This window comes from Grus americana, chromosome 19 (assembly GCF_028858705.1).
Source record: "Grus americana isolate bGruAme1 chromosome 19, bGruAme1.mat, whole genome shotgun sequence".
NCBI lineage: Eukaryota > Metazoa > Chordata > Aves > Gruiformes > Gruidae > Grus > Grus americana.
Window position 1 is genome coordinate 8,769,097 of NC_072870.1, and position 14,837 is coordinate 8,783,933.

General features: G+C 56.9%; 2 protein-coding genes across 4 annotated transcripts; both read left to right on the forward strand.

Moving 5' to 3' along the window:
• Positions 1-233: 233 nt before the first annotated feature.
• LOC129214888 (aldehyde dehydrogenase family 3 member A2-like) lies at positions 234-9,325 on the forward strand. Of its 3 annotated transcripts, none has more exons than XM_054847156.1 (11): positions 234-1,372; positions 2,302-2,465; positions 2,899-3,130; positions 3,222-3,307; positions 3,396-3,604; positions 3,774-3,891; positions 4,027-4,168; positions 4,345-4,511; positions 5,038-5,137; positions 5,983-6,218; positions 7,624-9,325. In XM_054847156.1, the coding sequence occupies exons 2-11, from the start codon at positions 2,304-2,306 to the stop codon at positions 7,636-7,638; spliced, it is 1,467 nt and encodes a 488-aa protein (XP_054703131.1). In that variant the 5' UTR covers positions 234-1,372; positions 2,302-2,303; the 3' UTR covers positions 7,639-9,325. The 3 variants fall into 3 exon arrangements, with proteins under 3 accessions (XP_054703131.1, XP_054703130.1, XP_054703129.1); XM_054847155.1 differs by lacking the exon at positions 234-1,372 and adding an exon at positions 1,787-1,844; XM_054847154.1 differs by lacking the exon at positions 234-1,372 and adding an exon at positions 7,184-7,307 and having other exon boundaries at positions 1,808-2,465.
• Positions 9,326-9,727: 402 nt separating this feature from the next.
• On the forward strand, positions 9,728-14,731 carry LOC129214889 (aldehyde dehydrogenase family 3 member A2-like). Its single transcript, XM_054847158.1, has 11 exons — positions 9,728-10,026; positions 10,734-10,907; positions 11,111-11,342; positions 11,434-11,519; positions 11,608-11,816; positions 11,986-12,103; positions 12,239-12,380; positions 12,557-12,723; positions 13,353-13,452; positions 14,023-14,258; positions 14,516-14,731. Exons 2-11 carry the CDS (start codon positions 10,746-10,748, stop codon positions 14,537-14,539), a joined length of 1,476 nt encoding a protein of 491 aa, XP_054703133.1. The 5' UTR covers positions 9,728-10,026; positions 10,734-10,745; the 3' UTR covers positions 14,540-14,731.
• Positions 14,732-14,837: the final 106 nt, after the last annotated feature.

A 14,837-nucleotide genomic window follows, 5' to 3' on the forward strand; every position in this document is an offset into this window, starting at 1 on the left:
CTGATTGCAGTAGCATTAATTCCTTATCTCATTTTCCTTGCACCTCCAGACAGTGTGGTGCCTGGACGGAGCTCCAACCTGCTGTGCCTGCAAGGATGCTAACAGGATCAAGGACAGCATTTTTGCATCAGGTAATGCTCCTGTGAGGAACGTTCCCACCTCTCCTACCCATCGTCTTTAATGCAAACCCAGCTCCTTTTCACATACCACAGTGCAAGGGCTCCATCAAGCCCAGCCTGTTTTAATTTCACATGTCACCTCCTGTGTGCAAGTATTGGCAGTTGCTCTTGTCATTCTTTTCCACGGCAGCCTGTTTACCGCTGAGATTTGTGCAATAGCTTGTGAAATGTTCACGTGCTGGCTGAGCTGCAGCCTGCAAGTTGGTAGCAAAGCCAGCTGACTTCAGGAAAGCCGGGCTTTGTGTTTGGGGAGAGTCGTGGCTCAGGCACAGCCTGCTGAGCTGAAGTGCAGCCCCAGCCTTGGAGAGCCATGCTGAGTTGGGAAAACATCATGAAACTTTGGGGGGGGGAGCGCATGCTCCATGCTAGCCCCAGCTCCTGGGCACGAGCACCCGGCTGCCAGCCCTGCGAGTCACAGAGGTGTGTTGTGGGCAGGGATTTAGCTGGCTGAGGAGCATTAGCAATACACGTATGGCCTCTGTAAGAACGTGTCAGAAACAGTAGTGTGGAACAACCTGGGTGTAATTTTCAAATAATCCTCTTGCATGTCTCAGAACAAGTTGGGGCAGAACTATTTCTAACTGGAATGAGCCCAGCTTTGTCTCGGCTCCTTTCCCTGCCTTTTTTTTTTTCTTTTGGCTTGTTTCCCACATGAATGCTGTACCAAGGTTAATTTGACTGTCAATTCCTGTTGCTCACTTTGCCCCCTATAACCCCCACCCTGTGTTTTCAGCACTTGCTGGCCTGTTTTCCTTGACCAACTTGTCTCTCCCACCTGAGCAGGAGGTTGCTGGAAGGGCACCATGATCCATTCACCAGCACTCGGGCTCGGAAATGCTGCCCGAAGATGAGGCGCTCGCTGAGTTCACGCAATATTTGCTGCGCAGGGGAAAACCGAGGGGTAAAACTGCCCGGTGGCATTTACCCTCCTTAGATAAGGAGCCCCGGGGGGGGGACTTTGCTCCCCCAAGTTCTCTCGCAGTACGCTCCTCTGCCCCACATCTGTCGGCGTTTCACAAGGTGCTGGGCCCCAGCCTGTGCCAGGCCCAGTCCCGCCCCCGGCCGGCCGGAGCTCCCGGGGAGCCTGCGGGCACTGGGCAGCCTTTGCGAGCGGCCGGCACTCCTGCAACGCAGCCCACAGCAGCGGCGGTGCTGGGAGGAGGGAAGGAGCATCCCTGACGGTGGGAATCCAGGTACTGGCGGTGCAGCCGCTGCCTCTTCCCGGGGGCCCTGCCCGGCTCCTGCGGCCGGGGCTTGCCGGTTCGCGTTCCTCACCCCGCTCTGCTCTTTTGTTCTTTCCTCTCTTAACTTACGCTCTTGCCAAACTCTCTTGTGCTCTCTAAGCTCATGCCTGAGGCTAAAGGACGCTGCTCTGGCTCCTGCCTGCCGCTACCTCTGCAGCAACGGCCCTGCCCGGTGGCGGAAGGGCTCAGCAGCCTGGCACAGCCGCTTCCACCCACCGCCGCGGGGCCGCTCGGCTTTCCCCCCGCGCTCTCCTCCTCCGGGACCGCCCGTTAACCACCGGCCAGAACCCGGGGACGGGCCGGGGCCGTGGGGCTGCACCGCCCCGGGCTGCGCGCGCCCGGCCCCGCCACCGCCCGGGGGGGGGGGAAGTGCCGTCACGTGAGCGGAAGGCGGAAGCGGCTGAGGCGAGCGGAGACCCGGGTGGGCGGCGGGGCCTTCCCGGGGGGGCGGAAGGGAAGCGGTCGGGGAGGCGTCGCCTCAGCCCGGCTGGCGGTCGGGGGTCGCTGGGGTTCCTCGGAGGGGGCCCGGCTGGGTGGGCAGCGCTCGGTGCCGGGCTGCGGGGTGGGCTCTCTCCTGACCTCCGCCCCTGCCAGGCCCTGCGGTTGCCTGCGTGACACACTTGCTGATGTACTGACGTTTGCCCCCTGTGCTCCTCTTCAAACTTTCCTAAATCACAAACTGCAGCAAATTATTAAGATTTCAGAAAGATAGGGCAGAGTTAGGACCGAACGAGAGCAGATATCAGCCCTCGAGCTGGGGAGGTGGGGTTGCAGCTGATGGTTTCCCAATGTTTGTGGGAAAGTTCAGTTTCTGTCTGTAGCAGGGAGGCCCCGTAGTGAGCTGGGTCTTGCCGCACTCTGCCCGCAGCCCTGAGCAGCCATGGAGAAGATGCAGCAGGTCGTTGGGCGGGCAAGAGCTGCCTTCAACTCGGGCCGGTGCCGCTCGCTGGAGTTCAGGATGCAGCAGCTGAAGGCGCTGGAGCGGATGGTGCAGGAGAAGGAGAAGGAGATCCTGGCAGCCATCAAGGCGGATCTGCACAAGGTCTGGGTCAGCGAGGGTGGGGGCTTCCCTTCCGCTGTATGCAGACAGTGGTCAGCCTGGCAGGGAAAGTGGGAAGGCCAAGGGCTGCCTTGGCTATGCCAGGTGGCTTTTGCTGATGTGCCCCGTGGTCCTGGCTGTCACTGTGGCCTGCACAGGTCTGCTGCCACCATTGCTAAGAAGGAGCTAGTCTGAGCCAGGACTGTGAAGGCAGGTCCCGGCTGTCAGGTTTTGGCTTCTGCTGCACACCGAGCCCCACACACCGGGACTGACCATCTTCTGTTGGGAATCCACCAATAGTGGGGCAGCAATATCAGTGACTGCCCTGGCAGAGACTTTGAGCCAGCACAATTTACCTTGCTTCCCTGGGCTGTTGCCATGGGTGCAGGAGGTGGGTACCTTTGCCACCCCCTCCCCAAGCTCCCTGTCGTTGCAGTGTGGGCACAATGCATACAGCCACGAGATCCTGGGTGTGCTGGGGGAGCTGGCCCTGGCCATGGAGAAGCTGCCGTCCTGGGCAGCCCCTCAGCCCGTGAAGAAGAACCTGCTGACGATGCGGGACGAGGCCTACATCAATCCTGAGCCGTTGGGAGTGGTGCTGATCATCGGGGCCTGGAACTACCCCTTTGTCTTGGTGATGCAGCCTTTGATTGGGGCCATCGCAGCAGGTGGGGACCCGCCCCAGCCCCTGTCCTCCGTGGGGCCGCGGGTGGGAGAGGAGCCCGAGGGCTCAGTGGCCGCGCTGCGTTTGTCTTGTAGGCAATGCTGTGGTGGTGAAGCCGTCGGAGATCAGCGAGAACACGGCTCGGCTGATGGCTGATCTGCTGCCGCAGTACCTTGACCGGGTGAGTGTGGCCCCGTGTCCCTCCCCGGGTTTGACTGCGCCACGGGGATGCGCCGGGTGGGGGTGACCCCAACGCCCTCGCCCTGCAGGAGCTGTACCCCGTGGTCACCGGAGGAGTACCTGAGACAACAGAGCTGCTGACCCAGAGATTTGATCACATCCTCTACACCGGCAACTCCACGGTGGGCAAAATTGTGATGGCAGCGGCCGCCAAGCACCTGACGCCCGTCACGCTGGAGCTGGGTGGGAAGAGCCCCTGCTACATCGACAAGGACTGCGACCTGGCCGTCGCCTGCAGGTCAGGCTGTTGAAGGCCTTGGCGGGGGCTCATCGGTGGGGCAGGGACGCCATGGGGCAGGTGGACATCTCTGGGCTGTTGTCCCTGGACGGCGGGTATCGCTCAGGCACGATGAGGCGGGCCGTGGGAAGGGACCGACCGTGGAGAAACCATCTCCCTTTCCCCGTAGGCGGATAACGTGGGGGAAGTACATGAACTGTGGGCAAACCTGCATCGCCCCGGACTACATCCTCTGCGAGCCGTCCATCCAGAGCAAGGTGGTGGAGAATATCAAGGCAACGCTGCAGGTGAGCGTGGCGTTCCTCGTGCTGCAGGAGTTGTCCCCGTTAGAGCCGAGGTCCCGGTTTTGTAGCTGCAGCCCTGGAGCTGTGGCTGTTGTGACAGCCTGTTGAGCGCTTTGGTTCTGCCGTGCCCTTTGGCAGGAATTCTATGGGGAAGACGTGAAGTCGTCTCCGGATTACGAAAGGATCGTCAACAAGCGTCACTTCAGGAGGATCCTGGGCCTGCTGGAAGGACAGAAGATCGCTCACGGGGGAGAGACTGATGAGGCCTCCTGCTTCATAGGTGCTCCTGGCAGCTGTTGTGGGGAGGGCAGGTGGTTGCGGGTGCCTTTGGGGGCTGTGTGCGCCTGTGACTCGCTCAGGGCGTGTGGAACGCAGGCAGTGCCCGGGATGAGGTCCTGCAATGGACCGGGTCCGCTGTCCTGCTCACGCCGTTTCCTGCCCTCCCGTTTGCCTCAGCACCGACTATCCTCACCGACGTTTCTCCGGAGTCAAAGGTGATGGAGGAGGAAATCTTTGGGCCGGTCCTTCCCATTCTGACCGTGAAGAGCGTGGACGAAGCCATTGAGTTCATCAACGGTCGGGAGAAGCCCCTTGCCCTGTATGTCTTCTCCAACAACAAGAAGGTGGGTCTGGCTTGTGCTGCCCCGCGGAGGCATCTCTTCACAGTTCAATCCTGAACATGGCCGGTCCCAGGCACGGCTCCCCGCAGGGCCTGTGTCGTCTCCTCTTTGCACAAGTATCACAGCATTTGGCTCATGGGGGCCTCAAGTGTCCCCAGAGCTGCTGGAGCCTCCTGGTCTCTTGCTGAAATGCTTTGCGTTTGCATGGCTGTGAAATAGAAGCATAAAAAGCTGAATTTCCTCTTTGGTGCCATGTAGTCTTTCGTGATTCATTTAGTTTAATTTTAATTAATTGCTAGGGAGGTGAGCTCCTAGGTTTCCATCTTTCCATCTTTCCCATCCTTCCTCTGAACTTTCCTACTTTCCTTGACTTAACACTGCACGGAGAGGGCTTGTCCGAGTTGTTAGCCAGAGAGTGAACACGATGGCCAGCTGGCTCATAGCTCCCCCTCCCCATCCTGCTCAGTCACATGGTCTGGTCTCTTCGGGGCCTTTGTAATGTTTTGTTTGTTTGTTTTTCTTTTGTCAGTTAATCAAAAGAGTCATCTCAGAAACTTCCAGTGGGGGTGTTACTGGAAATGATGTCATCATGCATTTCTTCCTCTCAACCTTGCCCTTCGGTGGTGTTGGTAAGTCACTGGAGCTCCTTAAGCGTTGTGACTTGATGGAAGGTGTGACACAGGGCACAGCAGAAGTTGGTTTATGTCCAGGTACCCTTGCACCTGCTACAGCCAAAGGGTCTCTGTGTAGCCGGTTTCAATAACAGTAACAAATTCTGGGAGTACATAAGGACAGGGTCCACAAGGGAAAGAACCTTTGAATGTGTTCTGGGGAAGATGGAAGCATTTAGTGCAGACTGATGTCAAAGGTGCAATAAAAACATTAGCTGAAATCGGAGTGATTAGCAGTAATTGCAGGAAGAAGGGTAGGACTTCAGCTTGGGGAGGATTGGAACAGGTTATAGAACAGCCTGTGGGAGTTTTGCAGAAGAGTTAAAGTGCTCATGAGCTGACTGTGAACCAGCAGTGTTCTGCTGTTGCGAATGGCGCTTGCTGTCACGGAACTGAAAAACAGAGGTGTACCCTGCAGGGCTCCTCAGGAAACCTTTCGCACGCGGCAGCATCAGATCTCAGAGACCTGGCATGCTGCTTCGAGAGGAAGCTAAATCCAGGGAGGAGCTGGAGACAGCTCCAAGGCATAGGGAACAGCATGCACAAGGACACAACGCAGTACTGGAGAGCATGTAGTGAAAACGGTGGGGAAGAAGGGTACAGAAGTAGTGCGGCAGAGAGGAACGATCCGTTGTCCTCTCTGCGGGAATAGAGGGGAGAAGTTGTGCTTTTAAACTGTGTAGTGCAGCTGGCAAGCAACTGAAATTTTCCTGTGCTGCTTCTTGCCCTGTTGGTGGCCTCAAGTGGCCAAAGGTGTGACTGGCTGAACTCGTGGTGTGACCTGCCTGGGTTGTGTCCCTCAGGTAACAGCGGGATGGGTGCCTACCACGGCAAGCACAGCTTTGAGACCTTCTCCCACCGCCGTGCCTGCTTGATCAAGGACCTGAAGATGGAGGGTACAAACAAACTCCGGTACCCACCTGGCAGCCAGAAGAAGGTGGATTGGGCCAAGTTCTTCCTCTTGAAGCGGTTTAACAAGGGCCGAATTGGACTGGTTGTCTTGGCCCTGCTGGGGATTGTGGCAGCGGTGGTGGCAAAGGTGAGTTTTGGGTCTTTGCTATCTGCGTGAGTGCATGTGCGATTCATGGGATCTTCTGCAAGTTCGCTCTTTGCAACTGCAGCCTTTCTTAGAGCCTGGCCTTTTTTTCTGTCTTGAGACTTATCATATCTGGCCCACCTGAAATTATCAAGACCTGCTTCTCACTCTGGCAAGTGATATCTAGTATAGAAATGTCCTCAGAGAGATGTCCTAGGCTGCTGTACTATTTGTTGCTCTGCCTTGGTAGGTGAGACCCTCCCTCCAGAGGCAGAGGTTGGTACATTTTGGACAGGTTAGGAGTGGTTTCAATTCCAAGACCTTCTTGAGCAGCGCTGTGAGCTGTTCCACAGCCTAGCCCAGCCAGCTGTGGCTTTGTGCCATGGCGCCCTGGGGAAGGGAGATCCCGAAGTCTATGACAAGCTCTTCCTCACCCAGGTGCAGCCCCCATCTGACCTTAGCTCAATTATTTCCATTTCCTCCCCTGTTTCTGGCTGGGTAGTGTGGAAGGGTGGGATGTCCTCCCCTCTCTGCCAGAGGCAGAAGCCTGCTGGTGCTGGCTGGAGGACTCGAGATGCCTCCTGAGGTGGAGGGGTAAGATGTAAAACTCCAAGTGTGATCGCTGTTGGTTCTCCGCAGCTGGCGGGCCAGGCACTACGTGTGCCTGTGCTGGCTGCTCCTTGCAAGGCTCAACTGTGTGTCCTGGGGGTTTAGTGAGCTTAAAGGAGCAGCCGCTGAGGGGACAGGAGATGGTGGATCAGGACTCTGCCCTTCAGTCTGTTCTGTGTTGTTACTGCTGCGAGGAGACGTGTAGGAGCCCACTAAGCAGGAGGAGATACTCTGCCTGCAAGTTTGAGTCCAGGATGAGGTGTGAGAGCCAGCCAGGGAGGCAGGCCCTGTCTAGGTGAATGCCATCTCAGCGGTGGGGGGAAACTCACAGCATCTTGAAATCATTTGGGTTTTCTCAGAATCACCAGTCTGTGCTGAAGAGAAAAGCCCTCTTGATTGTGCTGGCTGTGCAGAGGCTGGGCTGGCTCAGAGTGTGGTAAGGAGCAGCAGGTTTCAGAGCACTGCTGTGGCTGTCGCAGTGAGGTAGGAGCCTTTTTCTTCTCCTGTGTGTAGACCTGGTTTGAGATCGGGCAAAGCCTTTTTAAGAGTGGTGAATGTGGGGATTGCAGAAGGCTTCCCCTGGAGCCAGAGCGCGATGCTTTCCCTGGCAGTGCTCGGAGCTCGTACAGCACCCAAGGTAACCAGCCGGTGCATGCTGAGGGGGCAGGAGGCAGGCAAGCTGGACCCTGGGGAAGTCACCCTGAGTAAGGGGCTGTGCTTCAGGCTGTTCTAGAAAGGGAGGTGGTTTCGTTTCAGCAAATCCTTCACAGGGCGTTGGTGTTGTGTTTTGCTTTCACAGATGGTTTACTGCTGAAGAGAGGAGAAGGCGCCATGTGCAAGTCATACTCTGAGTGCTCGCTTTGTGTCTGTTTCCTTAAGCTGAGAAGTCATTTTTTTCTTTTGTACTGGGTTATTTCCATGAGCTGTTGAGCACATAGAGTAGCCTTAGAGAGGCACTAACCACGAGAAGGCCTGGCCTCCTGTTTACTAAAAATCCATGCTGAAACAGAGGGACCAGTGGGTACAGGCTCTCAAAAGGAGGACTGCAGAGCAAGAAATACCAGTCCCTACCTCCACCCCATGCCACGCAGAGCGCCGCTTCCAGGGACGCACACACTGTGTCTTGCACAAAACCGCTTGCCTTCCTTCGGTGACAAACAGGAGCTAAAGTTTCGGCTGCCATTGGGTTGACAGTGTCTTCCCTGCAGTTTTTGGGATGGTCTGTCTTCTGTTGTGCTCCGAACAACCACCCTCTTGGTGACAAGTCTGAGACAGGCTGTGCTGGCTGATGGTTTTACCAACAGCGATGGTTATGAATAAACCTAGTGAGGTTCCCCATGCTGTTTAATTGAGGTGAAATGTTCATGGATCTCTCTGAACCAGAAAAGTCCGCAGCTGGCCAGGGGATGCAGGCTCCTTCATGGGGCTCTGGGTTTCATCATGTGCCCATAACAATTGTTTGGCAGTTAGAAAATTACAAAGATGATACCTGCACTGCCTGTATTTTGCTGATAGGAGTGTCTTATTCTCATAGAAAAGACCTTTCAGGCCTGTTTCGAGTAGCGGGAATCACAGTACTCTGTTGTGGGTTAGCCCAGGTGGGCATCTGAGCCCACACAGCCACTCGCTCGCTCCCCCAGCGGGACAGGGAAGAGAATTGGAAGGGTAAAAGTGAGAAAACTTGTAGGTTGAGATAAAGATAGTTTAACAGGTAAAGTGAAAGCTGGGCATGCAAGCAAGCAAGCAAATTAAGGAATCCGTTCATTACTTCCCCCTCAGCAGGCAGATGTTCAGCCATCCCCAGGAAAGCAGGGCTTCGTCACACATAGCGGTGACGTGGGAAGGCAAGACGCCGTAACTCCCACTGTCCCCCCCGCCTTCCTCTTCTGTCCCCCCTCAGCTTTTACAGCTGAGCACAATGTCGTGTGGTCTGGAATATCCCTTTGGTCAGCTGGGGTCAGCTCTCCCAGCCGTGCCCCTTCCCCGCTTCTTGCCGACCCCCAGCCTACACGCTGGTGGGGCGGTATGAGAAATGGAGAGACCTTGACACTGTGCAAGCACTGTTTGGCCACACCACAGGTGTGCTACCGACATTGTTTTGGTCACAAATCCAAAACACAGCACCATCCTACTATGAAGAAACGTAGCAACTATGAGGAAAATAAACTCCATCCCAGTCAAAACCAGTACAAACCCGTTCCTGGTCAGATTTCTCCAAGGGAAAACAATTGCTGAAAGAGTGTGTACTTCTTTGTGTTTGAGCTTCTGGGTCTGCTGTAATCTTGCACTGGGAGATAATAGGGGTCTTGTTCTAGCTTGGGGAGAGGATGCTGGAGAAATTTAAGGTAAAGATTATTATTAAATGCAATTAATATAGGGTAGAAAAATATATTTACTGTGCAATAGATGGGATTTCTTCATGTCTGGTGAAAATCCATGTGCTAAGCCTTCTTAATGATATATTTTGCAAGTACTAAATAAACACTGAGAATTTAAATAAACCAAGTGTGGTAAGTCCCTGCAGTCTCCTGGGGAATCCTGCCCGTCCTCTGCTGCTCCCAGCTCTGGGCACGGCTTGGCCAAACATCACACGTGTGTTGCGAGGTGCCTCTGCCTCCACACAGGAGCGCGGGTCCCCAGCACGGTGACCTCCCCGCTCTTGGGGAAGAATCCCCGGAGCTCTGGCCGGGGAGCGCAGGCAGGCTGCCGAAGAGGTGCCCGGAGGCAGGCAGGGCGTGGGGCGAGGCAGCACTGGGAGCTGTGGAGGAGCTGGACTGTTTTTCCTCCTGTCCTGTGCAAATCCATCTCGAGTGCCTCCCACCTGCAGGAGCTGCCAGCCTGGGGTTTGCTCGGATCTGGACGATAGATAGCACGGGCTGCGTTCGTTGGCTCCCGACGGCTGCTGCAGCACGTGAAAGCGCTCCCCCGGCCTCGTGCGCCCAATGTCAGCAAAGCCACGTGGTGTCTCGCGGTCCCGCATGGGCAGCTGAGTCACTGCCCCAGGCGAACGCAGCGATCCAGGGCTTGTGTATTCACAGGGTGAGGATATATCTGAGTAAAGGGCGTCTCTAGTGAGAGCCCTGGGCCCAGGCCAGCTATCCTCTCGTGGGAGGAGAGATCGCTCCGAGCCGTGCCAGGAGAAGGGCTTGCGCCTGCTTGTACTCGCTGCGGGAGACTGGTGGGGAGAGAAGCTGCTCTGAAGGTAACTTTCTTTTTTCCTTCATTTTTTAATGAGTCATCTGCTTTCTTGGTCAGGATTGGGGCTGTGTCACACAGCTGTGGCAGCAGGCAGGGAAGGGCAGATTTTAACGATTGCGACGGAACCTCGGTGTCTCCTTCCGTTAGGCAGGGACTGCAGGCAGATTTCATCCTAACTAAAAAGTGAAACACTGCTCCTAGGAAGCAGGATGAAACCTCTGCAATGTTTCATCATCTTTCTCTGATGCCATACGAGGGCACCACAGTTACGGGGAAGATGGGCACAGGCTGGCTCCAGGCACACAACTCTGCTTCCAGCCCGCTGCCTACCAAGGTCATGGTCATCTCTGTGTTTCGGTTCCTTGGGAACACCCCTGTGAGCAGAGGGCGGTGTGGCTGGTGGGTTTAAGGGTAACCCTGAGCTAGGAGAAAGCACCTGCAGAACCGGATCTATCAGCCATCCCCAGAGATGCTGGGTTGCCATGAGGTGTCCTCTGTTGGTGGACCCTGTGCAGGTAGGATGGGCCATGGGAGGGTGGGAGCCCTGAGCAGTTGCCTTGGGAGCAGGAGGCTGCCCAAGGAGAAGAACATCTCCCGGCCTTGCTCCAGGTGGGACATCTCTTGGTGGTTGCCCTATGTTGAGCATTCCCAGGCCCGAGCAGCTCTCGATGGCCTCGTAGTGAGCTGGGTCTTGCCGCACTCTGCCCGCAGCCCTGAGCAGCCATGGAGAAGATGCAGCAGGTCGTCGGGCAGGCAAGAGCCGCCTTCAACTCGGGCCGGTGCCGCTCACTGGAGTTCAGGATGCAGCAGCTGAAGGCCCTGGAGCGGATGGTGCAGGAGAAGGAGAAGGAGATCCTGGCAGCCATCAAGGCGGATCTGCACAAGGTCTGGGTCGGCAAGGTCTGCGCATGGACAGTGGTCAGCCCTGAGGAAATAAGCAACCCCAAGGGCTGTCTTTGCCATGCCAGATAACTTGCTGATGTCCGCCATGGTCCTGGATGACATTGCCATGCCTCCCTGAGCTGTTGTGGTGGGTGCAGGAGGTGGGTACCTTTGCCACCCCCTCCCCAAGCTCCCTCTCATTGCAGAGTGGTCCCAACGCGTTCAGCCACGAGATCCTGGGTGTGCTGGGGGAGCTGGCCCTGGCCATGGAGAAGCTGCCGTCCTGGGCAGCCCCTCAGCCCGTGAAGAAGAACCTGCTGACGATGCGGGACGAGGCCTACATCAATCCTGAGCCGTTGGGAGTGGTGCTGATCATCGGGGCCTGGAACTACCCCTTTGTCCTGGTGATGCAGCCTTTGATCGGGGCCATCGCAGCAGGTGGGGACCCGCCCCAGCCCCTGTCCTCCGTGGGGCCGCGGGTGGGAGAGGAGCCCGAGGGCTCAGTGGCCGCGCTGCGTTTGTCTTGTAGGCAATGCTGTGGTGGTGAAGCCGTCGGAGATCAGCGAGAACACGGCTCGGCTGATGGCTGATCTGCTGCCGCAGTACCTTGACCGGGTGAGTGTGGCCCCGTGTCCCTCCCCGGGTTTGACTGCGCCGCGGGGATGCGCCGGGTGGGGGTGACCCCAGCGCCCTCGCCCTGCAGGAGCTGTACCCCGTGGTCACCGGAGGAGTACCTGAGACAACAGAGCTGCTGACCCAGAGATTTGATCACATCCTCTACACCGGCAACTCCACGGTGGGCAAAATTGTGATGGCAGCGGCCGCCAAGCACCTGACGCCCGTCACGCTGGAGCTGGGTGGGAAGAGCCCCTGCTACATCGACAAGGACTGCGACCTGGCCGTCGCCTGCAGGTCAGGCTGTTGAAGGCCTTGGCGGGGGCTCATCGGTGGGGCAGGGACGCCATGGGGCAGGTGGACATCTCTGGGCTGTTGTCCCTGGACGGCGGGTATCGCTCAGGCACGATGAGGCGGGCCGTGGGAAGGGACCGACCGTGGAGAAACCATCTCCCTTTCCCCGTAGGCGGATAACGTGGGGGAAGTACATGAACTGTGGGCAAACCTGCATCGCCCCGGACTACATCCTCTGCGAGCCGTCCATCCAGAGCAAGGTGGTGGAGAATATCAAGGCAACGCTGCAGGTGAGCGTGGCGTTCCTCGTGCTGCAGGAGTTGTCCCCGTTAGAGCCGAGGTCCCGGTTTTGTAGCTGCAGCCCTGGAGCTGTGGCTGTTGTGACAGCCTGTTGAGCGCTTTGGTTCTGCCGTGCCCTTTGGCAGGAATTCTATGGGGAAGACGTGAAGTCGTCTCCGGATTACGAAAGGATCGTCAACAAGCGTCACTTCAGGAGGATCCTGGGCCTGCTGGAAGGACAGAAGATCGCTCACGGGGGAGAGACTGATGAGGCCTCCTGCTTCATAGGTGCTCCTGGCAGCTGTTGTGGGGAGGGCAGGTGGTTGCGGGTGCCTTTGGGGGCTGTGTGCGCCTGTGGCTCGCTCGGGGCGTGTGGAACGCAGGCAGTGCCCGGGATGAGGTCCTGCAATGGACCGGGTCCGCTGTCCTGCTCACGCCGTTTCCTGCCCTCCCGTTTGCCTCAGCACCGACTATCCTCACCGACGTTTCTCCGGAGTCAAAGGTGATGGAGGAGGAAATCTTTGGGCCGGTCCTTCCCATTCTGACCGTGAAGAGCGTGGACGAAGCCATTGAGTTCATCAACGGTCGGGAGAAGCCCCTTGCCCTGTATGTCTTCTCCAACAACAAGAAGGTGGGTCTGGCTTGTGCTGCCCCGCGGAGGCATCTCTGCACAGTTCAATCCTGAACATGGCCGGTCCCAGGCACGGCTCCCCGCAGGGCCTGTGTCGTCTCCTCTTTGCACAAGTATCACAGCATTTGGCTCATGGGGGCCTCAAGTGTCCCCAGAGCTGCTGGAGCCTCCTGGTCTCCTGCAGAAGGACTCTGGGTTTGCACAGCTTCCTGTGCAGCTCAGCTGGCTGGCCCACGCTGCTGGGTGCTGGTTCCTTGCATGTCTTCTGCCCCCCCACTCCAGGCTCTGTTGTGCCAGCTCAGAAATTTAGGTCAGGGCTTTGCGCTGGCACAACAGCCCCAGGTGTTTTGGGTGGGAGGGCTGAGGAGCACCCCAGGCTCTGGCCAATGCACCTCCACCTCCAAGCTGTCCCGCTGGGATGGAGCCTTTTCATTTTGTGGCTCTTCCAGCTGGGCAGATCTTGTGCTTAAGCAACGTAAACCCGGCCTCTCTCAAGGAACAAGGCACAGACTTTCCTCCCAACAAAGCGGGATGCAAGCATCACCTTGACACCCACCTGCTCTGGTAAATGCCATGGTCTTGGTGGCCCGTCTTGATTTCCCCCTGATCTGTGCCATCTCTTTGGGTAGCTGATCAGACAGGTGATATCGGAGACCTCCAGCGGTGGTGTGACAGCCAATGACGTCTTCATGCACTCTGTGATTCCAGATCTGCCCTTCGGCGGCGTGGGTAAGTCCCTGCTCCATCCCATACATCTGGTTTCCATCTCCCAGCAGCAGCCTCTGACCCGGGTGCTGTCCTGCCCGTTTGACAATTCAGAAACTTTCAGCTGCGTTTTCCCGTTAATATTGTTTTCACTGGTGGGTTCCTTTGTAAAAAGGCTCATTAGTGGTTGGAGCAGCGTTGGTGCCAGTGGGAGAGGAAAACCTTCTGGCACATCTGGCTGCAGCTCTGGTTCTGCTGTGCTGGGGAATGGGATGAAGTTGCCTGTGGCCAAGTGGCTGGTTGAGTTTCCACGGTCACTGACAGGCTCATGGCTTTGTGGCAGAGATGTGGCTGTGGGTAGAGGGCTGAGGTCTTGGGTGTTTCTGATGGCAGGTTGCTGAACATCCTCCTTATGTCCCACCACTTGAAATAATAGAACCTGTTCCTCTCTACCCTTGGGGAACAGAGCAGCTGCTCCAGGTGTGAGAGGCACTACAGCCAAGCTTTCCCTGTGTCCTGGGGGATGCCAAACAGAATTTAAGAAATACAGCTGTCACCGTGCATGGTGTGACCTGCCTGGGTTGTGTCCCTCAGGTAACAGCGGGATGGGCGCCTACCACGGCAAGCACAGCTTTGAGACCTTCTCCCACCGCCGTGCCTGCTTGATCAAGGACCTGAAGATGGAGTTTGTTCACAGACTCCGGTACCCACCTGGCAGCCAGAAGAAGGTGGATTGGGCCAAGTTCTTCCTCTCGAAGCTGTTTAACAAAGGCCGAATTGGACTGGTTGTCTTGGCCCTGCTGGGGATTGTGGCAGCGGTGGTGGCAAAGGTGAGCTTTGGGTCTCTGCTGTCTGCATGAGTGGTGTCAGCGCCGCCTGGTCTCAGTCTCCATGGCCCTGTTGCCTCGGGCTCTGCTCCCTCCCTGTGGGACTCAGCCTTGTTTCTGTGCCTCTCTAGATGGTGTCCCTCAGATGAGAGAGGTGGCTGGCAGTCGGCAGCACTCTGAACCTGTAACCCACCACTCGCTCCCTGCAGTCCTAGCACTGATTTTTTTTTTGTTTTTCCTGCCATTTCATTTCTCCCAAGGCAGCCAATGCACTGAAGAGGTAGAAGCAAATGAAAAACACCTGAAGCAGAGAAGCCCCAAGATGAAGGCTCCAGCTCCTGCTGAAACACGAGAATCGATTCAGACCTCCACCATTGCTCATGACGCAGCAGTGACAGCATCAGATGGAAGGAGGCAGCTTGGGAATGGGGGAATGGTTTGTCACAGGGTATCAAAACAAAGCCAGTTGTTACTGAGCCTGTTATCGCGTAACACCTCATGTGATCCCCGTAGAAAGCTGTCTCATACAGCAATAAGCCTGCCGAAATGTGGGTGTTAGTGATGGGGACAGTGCAGGCTGGT

Bases quoted from the DNA above. Each gene is read 5' to 3' on its own strand.
- LOC129214888 (XM_054847154.1), top strand. From the start codon at position 2,304: ATGGAGAAGATGCAGCAGGTCGTTGGGCGGGCAAGAGCTGCCTTCAAC. The intron at 3,892-4,026 runs GTGAGCGTGGCG...GCCCTTTGGCAG, and splicing joins ATATCAAGGCAACGCTGCAG to GAATTCTATGGGGAAGACGT. The intron at 4,169-4,344 runs GTGCTCCTGGCA...CGTTTGCCTCAG, and splicing joins TGAGGCCTCCTGCTTCATAG to CACCGACTATCCTCACCGAC.
- LOC129214889 (XM_054847158.1), top strand. From the start codon at position 10,746: ATGGAGAAGATGCAGCAGGTCGTCGGGCAGGCAAGAGCCGCCTTCAAC. The intron at 11,520-11,607 runs GTGAGTGTGGCC...CTCGCCCTGCAG, and splicing joins TGCCGCAGTACCTTGACCGG to GAGCTGTACCCCGTGGTCAC. The intron at 12,104-12,238 runs GTGAGCGTGGCG...GCCCTTTGGCAG, and splicing joins ATATCAAGGCAACGCTGCAG to GAATTCTATGGGGAAGACGT.